The sequence below is a fragment of the Python bivittatus genome, unplaced genomic scaffold (genome assembly GCF_059951505.1).
Source record: "Python bivittatus isolate LINGU-HERP-01145 unplaced genomic scaffold, Pbiv_v1 ctg000210_np1212, whole genome shotgun sequence".
NCBI lineage: Eukaryota > Metazoa > Chordata > Lepidosauria > Squamata > Pythonidae > Python > Python bivittatus.
Window position 1 is genome coordinate 4,483,426 of NW_028277053.1, and position 20,163 is coordinate 4,503,588.

General features: G+C 49.3%; 2 protein-coding genes across 8 annotated transcripts in view; one reads left to right on the forward strand and one right to left on the reverse strand.

Annotated features, from left to right (window-relative positions):
• CLN6 (CLN6 transmembrane ER protein) overlaps positions 1-7,461 on the reverse strand; it is a 16,154-nt gene extending 8,693 nt beyond the window's left edge. For 2 of the 7 annotated variants that reach the window (XM_088139238.1, XM_088139237.1), the window contains exons 1-5: positions 6,816-7,461; positions 5,046-5,160; positions 3,608-3,706; positions 910-1,098; positions 589-644 (exon numbers count right to left, since the gene is read on the reverse strand). In XM_088139238.1, the coding sequence (XP_087995364.1) occupies positions 589-644; positions 910-1,098; positions 3,608-3,706; positions 5,046-5,160; positions 6,816-7,213 (857 nt within the window). In that variant the 5' untranslated portion in view covers positions 7,214-7,461. Of the gene's footprint in view, positions 1-588; positions 645-909; positions 1,099-3,607; positions 3,707-5,045; positions 5,161-5,868; positions 6,407-6,461; positions 6,787-6,815 lie in introns of those variants that run through there. The other 5 variants (XM_088139239.1, XM_088139236.1, XM_088139240.1 and 2 more) reach the window with 5 other exon arrangements.
• Positions 7,462-10,010: 2,549 nt separating this feature from the next.
• On the forward strand, positions 10,011-17,688 carry FEM1B (fem-1 homolog B). The gene is made up of 2 exons (XM_088139235.1): positions 10,011-12,673; positions 15,985-17,688. Exons 1-2 carry the CDS (start codon positions 12,234-12,236, stop codon positions 17,618-17,620), a joined length of 2,076 nt encoding a protein of 691 aa, XP_087995361.1. The 5' UTR covers positions 10,011-12,233; the 3' UTR covers positions 17,621-17,688.
• Positions 17,689-20,163: the final 2,475 nt, after the last annotated feature.

The window sequence follows — 20,163 nt, forward strand, 5'->3', positions numbered from 1 at the left end:
GTTGATAAAACTTATTTATATTAATGTCTTTATTAAATGTATTTCCAATCCGCCCACGGAGACCAGGGCATCAAGTGGCACAAAACCCTCAAAGATACCGTATCATAACAAATCAAACGCATGAAAACAAGGGAGCCAGACCAATATTTCAGATGTGAAGAAAAGGATTCCAGATTAAATCCCAAGACTTCAGGCTCAGGAATGGATGAGGTTTTTCTGGCTGGGGGCCGTTTCTCTTTTTTTCAGAGTAGATGTACGTGTGGCTTGGTGTTCTTGGAAAGGGGGTGAATATTTTGCCCCTGGGGGACCGGTGAGAGATCTTTTAGAGAGGTAAATGAGATGAACTAACCCTAAAGGAGGTTTAACACAATGAATGGCACAATCCATGGGAACGCCAAGGGAGACACCAAAAGGAGCTGGGCTTGCAGGCTGGCCTTGGGATGCCCACCCCCAGCAAATGCCAGTGTCTTTCGCGATGCCCAACTGCCCATCTCTTGCACCATCTCAGCTGGCAGGACCAGATCAGGCCCCGTTTATTCTGCAGCAACAGGGATGGGGAACCGGCTCCAAACACAGCCGTTCACTCACCACATCGAGTGGCCCAGATGCTCGTCGTAGTAGTATAGCAATTCAAAGGAATCGATCTGGAAAGGAAGAAACGGAAGAGTCCAGGCAGGGAAGGGGTCCAGCTCAGAGGCATTTGGGCCAGGAGGAAGATGAGTATGGGGGTTGGTTAGTTAAGTGTCTATCGGGCCCCAGGGGGGTTACATCTGGGAGGGTTGTTTGATTTTCATCCTGTAAGCTGCCCAGAATCACTTGTGTGAGATGGGCAGCCATGTAAATGATATAAATAAAATAAAAAGACAGACAAGCAGGGTCAGGATCACAGAGCGAACCAGCCTCTCTCACCAGGGTCTCCGGCTTGAGATTTTTGATGATCGGGTTCTCCCGGACGGACAGGTGGAGCTGGTAGCCGCTGAAGATCAGTCGGTGATTGACAGAGTCGCCCACCAGGTGGATGCTGGCCCCCATGACGAACACGATGATGCAGATATACACCATGGATCGGGGAAGGGTCTTGGGAGACCGCTCCATCAGCTGCGACACAAAGCCACACGTCTGAGGCTGGGGAGCAAAGGCAGGTTTTGTGCCCCTTCAGCCCCTCCCAAATTCCATCAAGCAAAAGCTGGACATCTTCTCTCCCTTTCCTAAGAGGAATCCAACTCCCAGAAAAAAAGGCGAACAGTTTCCTCCTGAAACGAATTCTCCCACTGAAGTACGTGTGCATCAATCTGCCCGCCTCAGAGGAGGAAAAGGGCCCTGTTCCCCTCCTTAGAGAGAGCAGCATCCCCCCCTTCCCACCAATGCAGAACAGAGGAAGGTCTCTGCGGCCCCCTTCCTTCTTCAGCCAGGTGCCTGTTTTGCTAACAGCCTCCTTAATGGGAATGAGCAACAGACCCAAGGCTGCCCCAGAGCTCCACCAGCCAGATTCAGCCCCACTGCTGCCCTTCGCTTTTGTCAAAAGATCGGCAACACATGTTCCCAAGTCATGCCACGAGGGGCACAGAGGACATAACTCTCACTCCAGCACAGCCAGCTGCAAACCAGGCTTTTAGTAGTTTAGCAGAACTCCTCACTGGAAGTTGGTGGCTCCTCCTCCTCCTCCTCCTCCTCCTCTTTTTATAACGAACATAAGAGCAGAAGGAATCCAGGTGGGGATGAAGCAGTGGAGGCAAGCCTAAAGGGAGGATCCTTATTTGCAGCGGAGATCTACCAGCAGGTGTTTCGTTGTCGCATCTCAATCAATACTACTTGAATCACTTGTTCCTTTATTTTCCTTAAGGGACGGATCTCTCTGTTAAAAGCCTTCTCCCTCCTAGATTTTATTCCATGCCTCATTCAACTGTCCTTTGCATAGCAGGGAAATTTACTGTCTTGGATTAGTCAGGAAGATGAAAACCAGCTAAAAAAGGCCTGACTCAGCTACATCCCCTGAAAAGTTGCCCATTCATCCAAGGGATGAGGATGTTGTTCCCAGGAGCACTCAGAAATACTGCAAACCCCCCAACATCTGTATTAAAAGGGAGTCCTGGCCCACAAGTTGTAGGAAAGAGCGCAAAGTAAAAGCGCAGCGGTTCCTAGAGTTCAAGTTGAGGAGCGGAAAAGAAAGCTATTCAAAGTACAGGTGTGGGGCTTAGTCCCTGTGGACTAACTCCAGCAGCAAAACACCGTTCCAACGCAATTTCCAAACATTTGGGAAGAAAATCATGGCACTTGCTCCCCTCGTGAGAACCAGCCTCTCTCTACCTTTGCTTAAAAAGACAACTGGGGTCCCCGGACAGCCTGGGGGTTGCCCAGTCTGGCTGGGAGGGAGAACACCTTCCCAGCGCCTAAATCAGAGCAGCCCTGCTGCCGAGAGCTCCCTCTGAGGCCCCACGAACGCAGCAGTGCAGCTCTGCCCAAATGATGGGCACTGGGATGGCAAGGCATGGATTCCTTGCTCCTTAATCCTTGGAAAAGACACTGTGCCAGGCAGTTTTACGCTTGCCAGGAAACATTTCTGTCATCAAACGAGGCACCCCCGCTTTGACTCAAGCCTCAGGGAGGATCGGAGGGCAGAGTCCCCCCCGCCCCCCAGGTTTTAAAATACCCAGCATTCTGGCTATCTGGCCTCTTCATTGTTTTTGTAACCTGCCTCAACTTCAAGCAATTTTACTCTTCGCAGCAGTTGTATGGCAAGCTGGTTACCCCTGAATATAAACATATAAAGTAAACTTTATTTCTTGTTGTGAATTCCCCTATGAACTTTAGGCCTAGGTCAGTTTATAAACGCCATCAGTATGAATCAGCTAAGGCTCAGAGGCTGCTTAACTTCCTTGCCTCTGGGACTGGAAAGAACTTGCGCCTCCAGCACCCTTGATTGGCTGGGCCTCCTTGGAATGATCAGCTGGCAACGTCAATCGCCCTCAGCCATCAGGGTGATGGGGTCTGTAGTCCAAGCTATCTGTGGACATATGCTAGTCTGCATCCTGCAAGAAGGCACCTCCCAAAGGCCTCCTTTCTGCTTATGGAGCGCTCTTAACCCTGATTCCAACACAGGGAGACGGCAACCCGGGTGGAATATCTAGCACCCATCATTAGCTTCAGATATTTTAATCTTACCCATTTTTTTCAAATGCTGGTGACAAAACTGGCCAAGAATAAATAGACACTACAATAAAGCACAACTATCTTGCAAACTGGAGCTGGATCCACTAGGACAGTGTTGTCCAAAGTTGGCCACTTTAAGATGAGTGGACTTCAACTCCCAGAATTCCCCAGCCAGCCATGCTGGCTGGGGAATTCTGGGAGTTGAAGTCCACTCATCTTAAAGTGGCCAACTTTGGACAACACTGCACTAGGACATCACAACATGTGAGTTCCAGACAGGGAATTATCCTGTCCAATTCACCTTGGACCTGACAGTTCACTACTCCCACCAGTTGGCCTCCCGCCCCCCATGCCCCCAAATCTAAGATTCTGAAAATAAAAAAAAGTTGAAGCAATGATGTGTTTATCTAGATGAACTTATGCAAAAAGACCCCAAAGAATCCAGCAACGATTTTACCTTCAGAAGAAGAAAGGGTGTGATCACATTGTAGGCCATATGGAAATAATCTCCGACGCTCGGCCTATTCAGGGGAAACCATTCCAGTGGGAGCACAATCTGCAGAGAGGAGACACGAAAAAGCAAGCAAGCCAAAGAGGGGGTGGGCGCCATTGCATCATTAGCGGTGGTCTTTCTGCTGCAGACTTTGGTCAAGCTTGGCTATAAAAGCCATCTTTGCCTGCTGATTTGTGTGTGTGTGTGTGTGAGAGAGAGTGATGGAGGGAAGGAGGGAGGGAATGTCAAAAGCCAAGAAAAATTAATTTGAGAGCAGTGCAAACATCCTGATCCCAAATCTTCCTTACAAAATGCATACAAGACAGGGAGGATGATTTGCAGATGAAAACTGAAAGATAAAGGACCACTGAAAGATAAAGGACCACCATCCCTACACTCATGTCCACCGGCATATTTACATACTTGTAGGACAGTATAACATGCAGTTCTGACCTCATCCCCAGTGCGTGTTCAGGGGCTTTGCTATTTATGTTCCTCGTCCAAGTGAACGAGAATGGCACCTGAGGATAAAAAGACCAGGCCTAAAGTGAATAGTTCTTGATCTACATCTAGGGTTTTCTTGGAAATAAGATGATTCTGGAAGCTTTGCAGGATGTTATCTTCGCTTTTCATTTTCTTTCAAGTTAAAACCTTTTAAAATGAGAATGGAGCAAGAAGCCATGCTGGAGGTCCAAGAGAAACAGCCTTTCCCCGAAGTGAAAGTGCCAGACTGAAGTGCCCTCCAACCATCTTGGACTCGGCAGAAAACTCTCCTGGCATGAAACTGGCTCCCCACACACCCAGCCCCTCCACTGCCTCCATCTTGCCTGGTCCTGGGCACTGCGGTCCCTTGTTTTCCCTCCTGGATAACAGAGGACAAAGGAAAGCGCTATTTTAGTAGCAAGACAGCTAAGTCAGTTTCAGTCCGTCTCACTGGTGAGCTGGAGATGAGATGAAGGCTGCCTCACGGAGATGGGAGGGACAAATAGTGCCCAGGTAGGTGTGTGCCATGGCCAGGTGCAAGGCACCTAGTGTCTGCAGGCAGAAGCTCACTTCCAGAGCAGCCCAATTGCAAATTATTGTTAAGGGATTTGTGGTCCTGTTCTCAGCTGCCGTTAGCTCCAGCAGGCAGGAGTCATGCAAGCTGGATTCAAGAATACAGACATGGGAAGCGCTGCCCCAGAACATCCCAGAACTCCTGAGGGCAGAAGCTCACAGTGCCGCCCAAACACTGGCAGAGGAGCCACGCTTGCCCACTGGCTGGCAGGGCCCTAACGCCAGAACATCTGGGAAAGAATCCTCATTTTTCTGTCCCCCAGCATCTTCATCCGTGACTCCTCTACCTCACCTGGACCCCTAGCAACTACCAGTGAGCAACCAACCTCACCCCAGGGGTACTCACCATGGCGATGGGCCGGCCAAAGTCCAGGAGCCAGTTTTGCAGAGTGAAATAAAACCACAAGTCAAAATGGAAGCAGGAATTCCTGCAAACGTCGTCCTTGGGGGCTGCTCCATGCCTGTGAGCGAAAGCAGGATGGCAACTGATGTAAGGTCAGAACATGGGCCCACCCCTTGCGCAAAAGCTGCGTTTCTACCCCATCACCGTTCAAGGCAGCAGGGCAAAGCCAGCAGCCTCCACATCTGTTTGGACAAGACTTAATGGTTCTCTGTGAACTGGAACTTGGCACGGCTGGGTGCATCCGAGAATGCAGGTCACCAACATCTGGCTACCGCAGGCTCACCTCTCCTCAGGGGCGTCCGCAGGAGATGATAAAAAGAAGTCAGACGGCAGCTGTGGGAGCGTGACGGAAGCTCCACACGTTTTTGGGTGCGTTGCGCCAAAATGGCCATACTTGATGTTATTTTTACCATACCCTGTGGACACCCCTGCCTGACCCTAAGGCCCCACAAGGGTCTTGGGGAGCGCTCATTAAGTCAAGGCCCATCTTTGTCTCAAAAAGCGATTCAAGTATGTTTTAATACTGCGCCTACAGGTAGCTTCCTTCCTCCTAAGGCAGGGTTCCTCAACCTCAGCAACTTTAAAGATGGGTGGACTTCAACTCCCAGAATTCCCCAGCCAGCATAGCTGGCTGGGGAATTCTGGGAGTTGAAGTCCACCCATCTTAAAGTTGAGGAACCCTGTCCGAAGGAGCCCTTGCCATCTCTTTAAACCCAGGAATGCCTAAAATAAGAAGGCAAAAAAAACATCAGGAGTCGGGCAGCACCTTTCAGACTAACCGATTTCATCCAAAGGCAGAAGCTTTTTGTTACCCGGAGAAGGCGCTGCCAGGCTCCCTGTTCTGCTGCCCCAGACCAGCCGGGCTCTCCCCTTCAACCTCCGAATAAGAGGGGTGAGAGTGGGCGATCCAGGTGACCCCTTGGTCCTTACAAGTGACTGACAAAACCTGATTCCGGGTCCCACAAAACCTGGGTTAGCTTGGAACAGCCGCGCCCAGAAAGCCGGGCACGCGGCTCCGGTGGCCGTAAGCTGCCGAACAGAGTCCCGGTGCCCCGCCGGGGGGCAGGGGCAGGGCAGGGCAGGGCAGTGCCCGCCGCGGGTTTACGCGATCCCGGAAATCTGCCCGGCGTTTCCTAAACGAGGCGGGAGACCCCCGGAGACCCGCGTTGCGCGCGAGGCGCGCGCGGGCTCAGCGGAGCGCCCAGCCCGAGCCGCCCCCTCGGGCCGCGGCCGGGGAGGAGGGGCGGCGGGGGTCCCCGCGCTGCCCCGCGGGCTGGGCTGGGCTGGGCGGGACGCGCGCCCGGAGAGGCCGGCGAGGCGCCCGGGGCCCGGCTGCGCTCCCGGGGAAGCGGCGCTCACCTGCCTGGCAGCGGCGGCGGAGAGCCCGCGGCCGCCTGCCGCCTGCGCGCCCACGAGCCCCGCATCCGCGCGGCGGAGGCTGCTCGGCCGCGGGCCCCTCCTCGGCGCTGGCGGCGCTCGCCGCGCCCTGGCGGAGGAGCCGCGCTTGCTCGCTGGCTGGCAGGGGCGGGCGCGCTGGCACCCTGGCTCGCTCCCTCGCTCCCTCCCAGCTGCGGCCCGGGGAGGGCCCGAGCCAGCGCCAGCGCCGGCGCCGGCGCGGAGCCGGGAGCCGCGGGCTCCGGGGCAGGCGCGGCTGCGCTGTCCGGGCGGCGCCGGCTGCAGCCCGGAGGGGAGCGCGGCTCGGGGCGCGCTTACGCGGAGACGGAGCACCTGCGGCCGGCCGGGGGGCGCCTCCTCCGCGATGCCGGGGGCCGCGGGGCGCCGGCGGAGGGCTCGCGCTCCCGCGGGCGGCGCTCGCCGCGCATCGCCGCCGCCGGGTTAGGCCGCCGGAGGGTCGCTCCGGCGGGGAGGGCGCCGGTCTCGCGGCGCGCGAGCCGGCAGGAGGTGCGCTGCGCTGCCCCGGCGGCCCCGCCTTGCCCAGCGACGGTGGCGGCCGCGGGGCCCGTCCGCCGCTCCCTCAGGGCAGGGGCCGCGAGTCCCCGGGCCCGTCGCCTCCTCTCCGCCCAGACCGCGCCAGCCAGCAAGGCCTTAAGACGGGCAGGGCCCGGGCGGGCGGCTGGCTGGCTGGCTGGCTGGCTGGGCGGCTCCGCCATCTGCCGAGGCTCGTCCTCCCGCCGCGCAGGTGTTCCGTGGGTGCTGCGCGGGCGGCCGCGGCGCTCTCCCTGGAGGTGGTCCAAGGGGGGAGGGGGGCGCGCAGGGGGGGCGCCTGCGGAACGGCGCCAGCCGGTGTCAGTTTGGGCAGATCCAGATTCCCGAGCTGGGGATCAGCTCAAGGACCTGCAGGCGCCGGGAGGGGCGGTTTGAAAAAATGCGGCTCTCTCGCTAATCCTCAACAGGAGGGAGGGTGGTCCTCCAAAAATGGCAATAGGTGCCAGGCTGATCCCTTCCGGGGGGGGGAGAGGTCACCTGATTATGACACCAGCCAAAAGGTCAGCGAAGTGTGTCGAATTGCTGCCTGCTGAAATAAGATTGCCTCAACGGCGGAACAGCTGAGGATGCTGGGGGGTGATGAAGGGGGTGTCAGGAGGACCTGGCAGAAGAAGAGTTTGTGGGGGCGGGTTTGTGCCACGGTTAGGTGCACACGGAGAAGGCCGTAGAGGAAACATTGCTGCCTTCTCTTTCACACAGGAAGGAATGCCTCTCTCCCATTTACAGTCTGGTTCTTGTAAGGCCCTTTCCCATGTGCACCTAACAGGGGAACTGGCCCTGGCAGCATGTTTTTTCCTGCCGTATCCTCATGTTTTTATCTCATCCCCAACTCATGAATGAGAAACTTAAGTTGCCCCTAGCTGTCTGGGTGTTAAACATTTTCCTCCTTATTCCAACACAATCCATGAGCCTCTTTGGGGCTCATCCTTATTCCCTTTAACCATGGCATGAGTTTGTCCTATATCCTTTTTTATGCCATTTTACACCTTTTTATGTCATTGTTTTCATCGTATCCTCAGCTCACAGTCAAGGCAGTTTAGCTGTTTTTAGATATTCAGAGATTTGAATTGGGTTTTTTACCTGTTCTCTCAACAAAATCTCTGCCATGGATAAGATGTAGCACACTTAATTGAAGATATGGGTGCTGATATGGTCAGCAACCCATCCCTAATTGGTCAGTGCAGGCTACTGTGGCACATCCTCTCCCATCTATCCCTAGAAATTACCCCTCTTGGCCGTTTGCTTGGGCTACAGGAGAGACTGGTTCTTGCAGAGCTATCTGTACGAGGAGAGGGGGACATTGTAGTAATGGAAGACTTCAACTACCTGGATATCTGTTGGAAAACCATCTCATCCAGTTTTCCATGGTCTTGCTGATTGTGTCATTTTCCAGAAGGCTGAAAAAATACAAGGGGATTGGCTCTTCTAGATCTGATCCTAGCCAATAAAGAACTGGTTGAAGAGGTAAAAGCAAGACAGCTTTGATAACCACATCATGGTAGAGTTTAAAATACTAGAAAAATAAAAATTGGAGCGTGTAGATTTCCAGAGAGACAGTTTCAAGAAGCTGAGCTATGCAGTAGGTCTGATGTCATGGACAGAAATCCACAAAGGGAGTGCGGGAAGGATAGGAACTTCTCAAAAATAAGAAACTGAAAGTACAATTCCACACCGTTCAATAGGAAGAAAAGTGGGGGGAGCAGCTTAGGAAACCACTATGGGTGCACATGAAGCTTTTGACTGAGCTATAAATTAAAAGGGACATGTTATATGAAATAGAAAATGGGTGAAATCACCAGAGAGATATACCAACGAGTAATTAATATCTGCAGAAAGGAAGTCAGAAACACTAAAAGTCATGAGAAACTTAGGAACTTAAAATCCATAAAAAGGAATTTTTGGCTATTTCAGTAGTAAGAGGAAAAACAAGGAAGGGGTAGGTTTGCATAGGAAACACCAAGATTACATCAGGCGCCAAATTGTATACAGGTAGTCTTTGCTTAATGACCCTAATTGGGACCTGCAACCTGCAGGTAAGCAAAGTGGTCGCTAAGTGGGAAATCAATTGACCACGACTGCTTTCCTGCTGGAAAGAGACAAGACTGCTCAGTTTCACACCTTCGGCTTTTGTTTGCTTCCTTCCTAACCACTCCCCTGCCCTTTGGAATGCTTGACTGCCTGCTTATTGTCTTGTACAAGTCAAAAGCAACACGATGGTGCTGCAGCCTGGGGCTGGGAGCTGTGGGTGCACTATGCAAACAGCTTACTCTCTTGAAATCCCTTCCTCTCCAATCTCTCTGCTCTGTGAGGGAGAGGGGAAAAAAAAGCAAGCAATTTCTGTAGGCAATCTCTCCTTTGCCTGACCCTGCTGCTTGCGCAATCACATTGGTTTCGATGTATAGAAGAGCAAACAGCTCACTCTTTTGAAATCTCTTTCTCTCCAATCTCTCTGCAAGGGCAGGGGGAGAAAAAAAGCAAGCAATTTCTGTAGGCAATTTCTCTCCTTTGCCTGTATTTTACTGTATTCCCCCCCCCCCCCCCAGATTCAGTTAGGCATGAAGGAGTTTTTTGGTGAGAAAATAAGCAGGGGAAAAACCTTCACCTTCTCTGTATTCATATGTCATTAATAGCACAAGAGCCTTATTAGTAAACTAAGACTGGTACCATCTAAACTCTGATCCAGTGACCAGGAGTTTTCAACCAGTCTTCTACATCCCTCTCATTTTTATGGTAGTTCTCAGCAGCAATTTGTGGTCCCACCTCCCTTCTGACTCAAATCTTGTTCCCAAGTGATGCAAACATGATGAACCAAACAGGAGCATCCCAAACAGGAATGATCTGACAGTATATTGGCTACTTTCACATTCAAATACTCTGCTGCTGGCAGTAATGAAATCTGGAACAAAGTGGCTGATTCTAGCCTACGCATATAGCAGATTACGAAGGGTAGAGGCTTCAATTGTATGTCTTGTGCTTGCTTTTGAGAGGGAGTTAATCCCACTATGCCAAGTCTTATTTCCAAGTAAATACACTGAGAATTGCACAAATCACAATACACAGCAACAATTTGCTCACACCCACTCCTGAACTGAAGCAATCCAACTTATGATCATATTTAGGCAATGGGAAGCTGTAACCTCAGTTGATTAAAAACAAGGGTAAAAAAATCCTCTCCATCCTGCTCTTGTGACATAACATCTCTGCCTGCCAGCCTGAACATTTGAAGAGTTGATCTGATGCCTTGCATTGCTCATGAATTACCACATTCAGATAATCTATCCTGGGAGATTAGGGGTAAAGTCTATCAAGAATCATGTGGGATGTGGGAAGAACATGTGGAAATATGATTATTTGCAGTGGAGAATCACAAGTCTGTGCTGCTGCCTCTTTGGTGCAGGCTGTGGAAAGAGTCTCATGGTTGAATCAGGTCCATACATAATACATGAAATCGGCCTAGTATTATTTCTACAGGTGGCAACATCTCCAGTTGCATGACTCTGAATTAACTATTCATTTTGTTACTGAAACCAGTACAGAACAATTGCAGCAAACAGGCCTCAGGTCCAATTAGCAAGATCACATTAATGAGGCAGCTGGTTCTACAAATGACTAAACAGGACAAACGTTGGGTGCCCTGAAGGCCTCCGGAGCAAGTTACAGGTGGCTCTAGCAAGAGGCAGGGAAGAGTGATGCTGCTGCTCCCTGCTTCCACCAAAAGACCATCTGTTGAAGGGGCAGCCCACACAACAGGTGGCAATTGTTGAAGAGTTTCAGTGCAACATAGGAAATTCCACTGGGGCCTCAGAATTCACCTGCTGGGGGCTTTTCTCTAACTTTCACATTTTTGCATCCTCTTTAGATGGAGCTTTTAGATTCTTGCGCTAGAGGTAAACTACACATCCCTGTATCATATGGCCAAACAATTACATTTAGGACATAGAGTTTATTACACTCATAGGCCAGAGTTGGTTATGTTTGTCGAGTGAACAAAACAGGCTGCACGTGTACCACGTAGCCAAGGAGTCCGATTAATGAACCGTCCATCGTTCGGGCCCCACCACCCCAACGAGGCATGGCTCTTTTGCCAAATCTTATCCCAGTCTTCTGGAGTGACTTTTGGCAGACGACTAAACCTGCTGGTCTAGCCAGCCAGCCGGCCGTCAAAACCCGCCTCCTCCTCCCCATATTCAGGAGAATTCCCAGTGCCTCTTTTCCTGCCGGCTGGAGGGAAGGAAGCAAAGCCACCAAGTTCTCCCTCGATGTGCTTGGACCAAGGAAAGGAGGGTGCTGTTTGCACACCTCATCCTGGTGGCAGGTCGGGGATTGCAACAGGTGCAGCGGGTCTTATGCTGGCCTCGTTTTCCACCAGCTGCAGGACTGGAGGAAGAGCCTTTGTCACGCCCCAAAAGGCTGGGAAGTCCATCGAGAGCCTGAAAAAAGATTTGATGGCTGAGCTTGTGCCACACGCCAAGCCCAAAACAAACCAACCGAAACCACTGGGCCCCGCTCATTGTGGCTTGTAACCAAAGGATGGTGGTTTAATATACACAAGCCATGGCTTAGCACGTGCGGAGAGCCCAGCATGTCAGTTGCTGCATCCACGTCGCCCCCCTGCAGGAACAGAGACGCCTGCACGCCCGCCTTCGACTCTGCATCCGCTCCGCCGCTCAGCAGCCGGGACTCCTCAGGCCCCGGAACTCATTTCGCCTGAGCAGCGATTTCCGGGACGGACTGGCTTCGCTCAGGACTGGCCGGCTACTTCCGCTTCCGAGGCCACGCGGGGACGCCAGCAACGCGACGCCGATCGGACGCCTGAAAGGGCGCATCCGACGCTCCGTAGTCACCAATCCCGCCCCACCGCAGTGACGAGCGGCGCGCCGCGACCCTTCCGGGCACCCGTAGTAATGCTCGGAAGCCTCCCGTCCTCCTTCCTGGGCGCTCCGGAAAGGCCTCCCCGGCTCGGCCCTTCGCAGGTCTTTCTGGCGCCGCTACCGCCGGCTTCGCCCGCCCTCCTCGGGGCTCCTCCGGGACCGCGCCCGGCGGGGTAGGACGGGCGCCCCGGCCCTTCCAGGGGGCCTGCGCCCCGAGAGTCCCTTCCCTGGCGGAGCGATACCCGGGAGGCGAGGCCGCCGCCGGCCATGGGGCCCGGGGCCCCCGAGGGCAGGCCCGTCTAACCGACCGCGCATGGTGGGGGCGGGGAGCGGCGGGACGACGAGGAGCGCCGGCGCCCCCCCGGACCCCAAGGGGGTCGGCCCGCATGCCCGTCCCCGCTGCGGAGCCACGGAGGGGGGAGAGCGGGAGGAGCCCGGCCCGGCCCCGGCGGGGGAGGGCGGCGGCGGCGGGGCGCGGTGGAGGTCCCCGCAGGAGCAGGCGGCCATGGAGAGCCTGGCCGGCTACGTCTACAAGGCCGCCAGCGAGGGCCGGGTGCTGACCCTGGCCGCCCTGCTGCTCAACCGCTCCGAGGGCGACGTCCGCTACCTGCTGGGCCACGTCACGCACCAGGGGGGGCAGCGGTCCACCCCCCTCATCATCGCCGCGCGCAACGGGCACGCCAAGGTGGTGCGCCTGCTGCTGGAGCATTACCGGGTGCAGACGCAGCAGACCGGCACCGTCCGCTTCGACGGGTAGGTGAGAAGGGCCGGGGGCCCCTGCGCGCCAGCGGTGCCCCGCCCGGCGAGGGAACGTGGCCGGGCATTGCACGCGCCCTTCAGGTGTGTGCGCGTGGGGGGCTAGCTGAAGTTGAACGGTGAAGCGGGGCAGGATTCATCCCACCTGGACGGCATCTGTGCCAGTCAGTGGTCTTCCCCAGCCCTGCAACTGGAAGAACCAGAAGGCCAGCCAACGAGGCTGTTTGTCTGTTCCCCCAAATCAACGTGTGTAATTCTAATCGCGGTGCACCATAATTAAAAAAGGGGTGTAGTGTGGCATTAGACTCACTGACTGATGCTTTAAGATAAGTTGCATGCAACAGGAGATGATGTGCACAAGATTTGCCATCCCATCCCATCTCTGGCTTATTTCTCATCCCTGTGCATTTTTGCCATTTTGTTCCCTCTGAACCCACTTTTATTGTGAGGACCGGGAATGATTTTCTCTCCTACGAGGCAGGAGTTTGCTGGAAAATTAAAGAGCTACAAAGGAAGGCAAGAACGGTGTGAGAAATTAACTATTTACTCTTGCTTAAATTATTTAGCCTAGGTCCAGATCACAGGATTGTTCATGGTCATAATCAAGTCAGCGTCTTGCGTATATACAAAAACAGTACTTAGATACTTCATGTGCTGTTTTGTAGAAAAGGTGCTCCACCATTAAGAAGCACTGTGGTTGCCTCCCACATTTTTACTGTGGCTGACTGTAAAAGGAAAGCACATGGAGCCTTTGCACATAGACTCTCTTTTTGTATTTGGGTGGAATATTGTGGGCACAGGTGAGGAAGCCTTGAAGATCTTTTAGCGTGTGGAGGTTTCCTTATGTATTCCCTGAGGGAAACTATTGGGAATTAGCCTATTGCTAAGGTTAAAGCTGGACTGTACTGGAAAAATGGCTTAAAGGCCTTATCTGAAAGATTTTGGGTGCATTTCAATTTCCTTTCTCTGTTCTTTCCAGTAAGACAGACATTATACTGGTTTAGAAGATCTTGTTTCAGTGAAGCTGAAATTCTTTATTTCACTTCAAGATATCAGACCAAAGGACAAACATGGACTGCTTAAACATGTAATGCTGAGCATTTCCCATGTGCATATCTGCTGTATCAATGGCTACCCTTTTCTGTTTTGGGCCAAATCTACTTGATAATTTCTTTTTGTGACATCGCCGAAGAGCTGGGTTGCTGAGAGCTGTGGGACATACCACCAAGGAGGGGAGCTTAGACTGTCCTATGTGCAGCCAGACTTCCCAGTTGCTCTCTGCTCCTAGTGAAATGGATTAGGTATGATAGGACAAGTTATGTTGGAAAATGTAATTAGATAAAATGAAAATGATTTTATGTTGTAATCTCTCAGTACAAAGATTTTTTGGGGGTTTTGAGAAGGGAGGAGATTAAACAGCAGAAATTGTCTCAGTTGGAGGCAGGAAGCCAACTAGCTTCCTCTGAAAACACCTAAGTTGAAGGGCTATCAAAGTTGAATTTTAGGTTCTCTTGGGTTGTGGGAACTAGACAGGTACAGCCTATGGCAGTGTTGTCCAAGCTTGGCCACTTTAAGATGAGTGGACTTCAACTCCCAGAATTCTGGGAGTTGAAGTCCATTCATCTTAAAGTGGCCAAGTTTGGACAACACTGGCCTATGGCTACAGTTCACTTGCTTTGTTTCCATCCCATTTGATCAACTTGAATGAGGCTTTTTTAGATAAAGGAGTTCTGTTATTACCACATTAGTTCCCAGGAGTGACCCTGAAATACAGCTTGCAGACAGTCACTTGTATCTAGAAGCAGCTAGCAGGGAGTCCATGCTGAGTTTCAGAGGAGAATACTAAAGGTTTCCTGTGAAACAGCTGCTGCACTCAACAGAACCATGACAGGGTAGAAGAGGCAAACCAAGGAGCTGCAGAATATTAAAAAATCCAACAATTCCCTAGTAATCAAGGCAAAGCAAATTTGGATGAAGCCATGCCATAGCTTCTGTAAAAGGGTCCTCATCTCAGCCTGGAATAAATACTTTGTAGGCTCCATTTCTTCTTTCCTTTGATTGGCTTTGGAAACCAAGTGCTTCATTGTGCCAGTATGTTGCCTGCTGTATTTAAACTCCCTTCCAGCAGCTTCCCTCCACCCACCCTACCTGGAAAAGGTGAGACAGCAATGTAAGGTGAGGCCTCCTATGAAAGGGTGACATAACTTTTTTTTGCTTTGAGAACTGGCAATATCAATTTTATTTCATGGTAGAACTGGAAATAACTTTCAGGCATAGTTGCCTCTTCTGAGAGGATAAATCATGCCAAATTCCAGATGTGTTAGGTTGTTATTTAACTAACCAAATATTAATGAAAAACACCAAAACAATCAAATTCTGCCAAAGACAAATAAACAAAAAACCAGGAACTCAGAGTGAAATGGCAAAACTACAGTAGTTCTACTTCTTGGTTATGTTTTGTGTGTGTGTGTGTGTGTGTGAGATAAACTTATGTTCAATGGGATAGCATGATACTTTTCATTTTCTTCTTTATGGATTCGCTAGTCACTTTTATTTCAATGTATGAAAAGCTATACCATTATATCCCTTCAATTAATGAATCTGTCCTCCCTGGTTTATATCATGGAATTTTCCTGAGATTATACAAGGCAATTGAGTAGGGTAACTAAGTTACTGCCAGCCTTCTTTTAAGCTACTGAGATGAGTAGAGGTCTCCTTCCTTCTCAGAATTTTTCATGCATGCATGTGCTTAAACTTTGGTGAGGTTTCTTCAGATTTCTTGGTCTCTTCCATCCTGAGACATGCATTTCTTAGAAGAGCACATAATTAAGGACCACAGCTGATATTGGAATGTGCTCATGTTTTTGACCATTTATTATCCTTCAGGAATCCAAAATAGACACAGTACTCTTCAGAATCTCTGTTGAATGCAGTGGTTGTGTCTTGTGGACTGCCTGATAATGTGGCTGGCAAGTAGTTGCTGCCCGCTGTCGGATAAATGCTGGCTGTTTTATGGATTAGATTGTTTCATTGTTTTGTGAGATTGCACTTTTTAAACTAGCCTTGTATTCTCCAATATACAGAACTTACTGTATATAGCTGCCCTGATTTTTTGCCTACACAAAAGCATGATCCTCAGGGCTATTCTTGATCTTTCATTTTGTAGCTGTCCTTTGCACTCTTCCTCTTCCTGAATTATCTCTTTGAGCAGAGAAACTCCATCTCTTATTTCTCATGAACTTATTTCTAAGCCTTTTCTAAAACTATGCCAGTTGCATACCAATTTTTTTTCTCTTCTTTTTCCATAGTTATGTCATTGACGGGGCCACAGCACTGTGGTGTGCAGCTGGGGCTGGCCACTTTGAAGTTGTCAAACTCCTAGTAAGCCATGGAGCTAATGTTAACCACACTACTGTGACCAACTCTACTCCTCTGCGGGCTGCCTGCTTTGACGGCAGGCTGGACATCGTCAAGTACCTGGTGGAGAACAATGCCAACATCAGCATTGCTAACAAGTATGACAACACTTGCCTTATGATTGCTGCTTACAAGGGCCATGTTGATGTGGTGCGCTTTCTTCTAGAGCAGCATGCTGATCCCAATGCCAAAGCACACTGTGGCGCTACAGCATTGCACTTTGCAGCTGAGGCAGGTCACTTGGAAATTGTCCGTGAGCTGGTGAGGTGGAAATCTGCCATGATGGTGAATGGCCATGGAATGACACCGCTGAAGGTAGCTGCCGAGAGCTGTAAAGCTGATGTGGTGGAACTGTTGCTGGCGCATGCTGACTGTGACCGTAAGAGCAGGATCGAAGCTTTGGAGCTTCTGGGTGCCTCATTTGCAAATGACCGAGAAAATTATGACATAATGAAAACCTATCATTATTTATATTTAGCCATGCTAGAGCGGTACAGAGATAGTGAGAACATTATAGAGAAGGACATCCTGCCTCAGATAGAAGCGTATGGCAACCGCACTGAGTGCCAGACTCCTCAAGAGCTAGAATGCATTCGTCAGGATCGCGATGCTCTGCACATGGAAGGCCTCATTGTCCGCGAGCGGATTCTGGGCTCTGACAATATTGATGTGTCACATCCCATTATTTACCGTGGTGCTGTTTATGCCGATAACATGCAGTTTGAACAGTGTATTAAGCTCTGGCTCCATGCTTTGCATTTACGACAGAGAGGCAATAGGAATACCCACAAGGACCTTCTCCGATTTGCTCAAGTTTTCTCTCAGATGATACACTTGAATGAGCCTGTGAAAGCCAAGGACATTGAGAGCGTCTTGAGATGTAGTGTCTTGGAGATAGAGCAAGGGATGGCCAGGGTCAAAAGCTCTCCAGAGGCTGAGCTTCACACAGCCATGGACAACTATGAATGCAATATCTTTACCTTCTTGTACTTGGTATGCATCTCAACCAAAACCCAGTGTAGGGATGAGGAACAGTCACGAATTAATAAACAGATTTATAACTTAATCCACCTGGATCCCAGGACACGAGATGGGTCTAGTTTGTTGCATCATGCTGTTAACTCTGGTACCCCCGTAGATGACTTCCACACCAATGACGTCTGCAGCTTCCCTAATGCACTGGTCACCAAACTCCTTTTGGATTGTGGTGCTGATGTCAATGCTGTGGACAATGAAGGGAATACTCCATTGCATGTCATAGTCCAGTACAACAGGCCCATCAGTGACTTTTTGACCTTGCATTCTATCATCATTAGCTTGGTTGAGGCTGGCGCTCATACGGATATGACTAACAAACAGAAAAAAACTCCTCTTGACAAAAGTACGACTGGTGTGTCCGAAATACTCCTGAAGACTCAAATGAAACTGAGCCTGAAGTGCCTCGCTGCTCGAGCTGTGCGGGTTTATCATATCAGCTATCACAACCAGATCCCCAAGACACTGGAAGAATTTGTAGAATTCCACTAGGCCACATTTAGATGGTGGTATTTCATACTTTCCCTCCGTGAAGGGTCAAATAAAATACCAGGCAGAGATTCTGTATTTCCTTTCCTTTTCTATTCTTTTGGGAGTGAATAGACACCAGTCAGCTCCTTGATGTTTGGCTTTGATTTCCAAGTATATCATCTGGTGGCAGGATAAATGAGGTCCTTTTTCTCTTAGTGGGGAACAAAACAAATTCTAAATTAGAATAAGGGTAAAATATTTTGATATAGTACTCTGATGCACACGGGTTTTACCATTGACAGCCAAGAATGCTTTAAGCAGCTACCTGCCAAGTGTTTTGCATTTGACGGATTGAGCCAGTACGTACCTATGCAGCGGTCTGGGAAGTCATCTGGTGGGAGGGTGGAGGTGAGAATTATTGCTGGGATTTTACTAAAACATATAAAGCAATCCAGGGAAATGTATTCTTCACCAGCCTATTTTTTAAAGTTTTTTCCATTCCCACTGATGTAACTTTTGTTTCTAATTTCTGCTTGCAATGAAATGAAAATAATTGATTATTTCCCGCCAGACAAAAATTCAAAGAGAATGGGCTTGTTAACAGTATATTTTTCATTGATTCTTAGAAAAAAGAAACAGACACAACTCTTCCAACTCAATTCTTTACGCAGAAGTATTTTTTCAGTCGAGTGACATGCACAAATGCTATTGAAATTTACGTGTGTATGGGGAAGCGTGGTGGTTTAGGATAGACTTTGACCCCTCACCTAGAATTTTATCTGAAATGCATTTTCCTACTCTCTTCCAACTAGCTGGCAAGCAAGGATTTTTTCAAAAGATGAGCTCATATTTTTTTAGAAATAATATTTGAAAACTCTAGCAGGGAAGGATCAGGGAAGAATAAATTATGTTGGCAGTGTCCTGCCCTGAAAATAATTTTGTGTTTTCAGTCTATTGATTATGGCTCCATTAAAGTTTTTTTTCCAAAATGCCTCCTTCCCAAATCAACCTTTTCAAAGGCCATCTTTTTAATTCTTTGTAGTAACTTGATTGTGTGAAAAATGTTTGACCTGTGAAAGCATCTCTTTGGCAGAAACGTCAGCAGCCATGTGTTAGATTTTTGACAGGTTTTTGGAAACACTTGCCATTATTTTAAATGTCACTTTGTCAAATGGTGGAAGAATGTTCTCCTGTCATTTTTAAAAAATGGGTCAGTTCTATTTGGGAAGGACATTCTGGGCACAGGTGTATGTGTTTGTACTACAAATAAAATCTTGAATGTGAAATCAGTTCTTAATTCCAATTTGTCATGTTGCAAAAATGATTTGTTGCTGCTGTCTCTTTGATGTCATTAAGGGGATAATATTTTTTCAGAGAGAAATGGATTCCTGCCATTACATATAAGCTTTCCACTTTTGAGATAGATGCAGAATATTGTAAAAAACATGTATTGCATCTATTTGTGATTGTTGTGCCTGCCTTATTCCCTGTTAATCTGCTGTTTTGTAGGTTGTTGTTGGAGCAATTGTTTTGTAGGTCGCTGAGGTATTTAAAAATGGCAAGAGTGTGCTAATCCGTCCATGTGGATCAGAGGGAAGAAAAACACCCATGGAGCAGGGGTTGGGCTTCAGTCGCTTCTTCCAGCTCTAGAATTCAATGATAAACCATTATGTGGTTCGTTTGCTTTCAGCTTACTGTGTTTTTATGAAGCGAACAATTTATAAATTACAGTATTTTTTGAGCCACATCATTGTGGCTTACCAAACCATGGTGAAAAGCAGATAGTCACATCAAATGATACGAAATAGCACTAATCAGTTGGCTTGTCCACATCACTGGCTGTACATGAGGGAGCTGGTTCAGCAGTTCAGAAACTTCTTAACTTTAGTTCATCAAAGCCATAACAATGGAGGCTGTGCAAACTGTTACTGTACTGGGTGGTCCTACTTTTATATAGTACTACTTGGCCATGGAATTTATTTTTAACAATGAAAACTGGGTTAAAATTGTATAACTATAGAAATGGTTATTTCTGGTTTTAGCATAATTTAATTACTGTGTAATTATAGCATTTCTTTTAAGCACAAGTAAAAGGCTTGGAATGAACACAATACCAAAGATTGTCCCAAGAAATTTCATTGAAGAGATTAGATTTGGAAAATAGCGGTAAGGCAATGGACTTTGTGTGAGCAGATGGGCGGAAATGTGAGATTGCTGATACCCTTTGCCCTTCAGTCCCACAGGGAAGGTAAATGGCTTATAATCAAGTACAGATTACCATTCATTTCAAGAACATTTTATGTCTTCCTAGAACAGAACGTGTGGGGAGCACATAGTTGTAGCAAGAGGAAAGTGACCTCCTGTTGTTGATTCCCGGTATCTGATAATGGTACTCGAAGACATGTTGCACCTGCATCTGAAAAACGTATATTGAAATCTAACATGGTCTATTGTCCATTACATATCTAATCCATTTTGCAAGCAGACTAAGGAGGATATTGGGTAAAGAAGTACTTTTTGGTCTGTTCTGGGTCAGCCGCCATTCAATTTTGCCAATGGCTTGA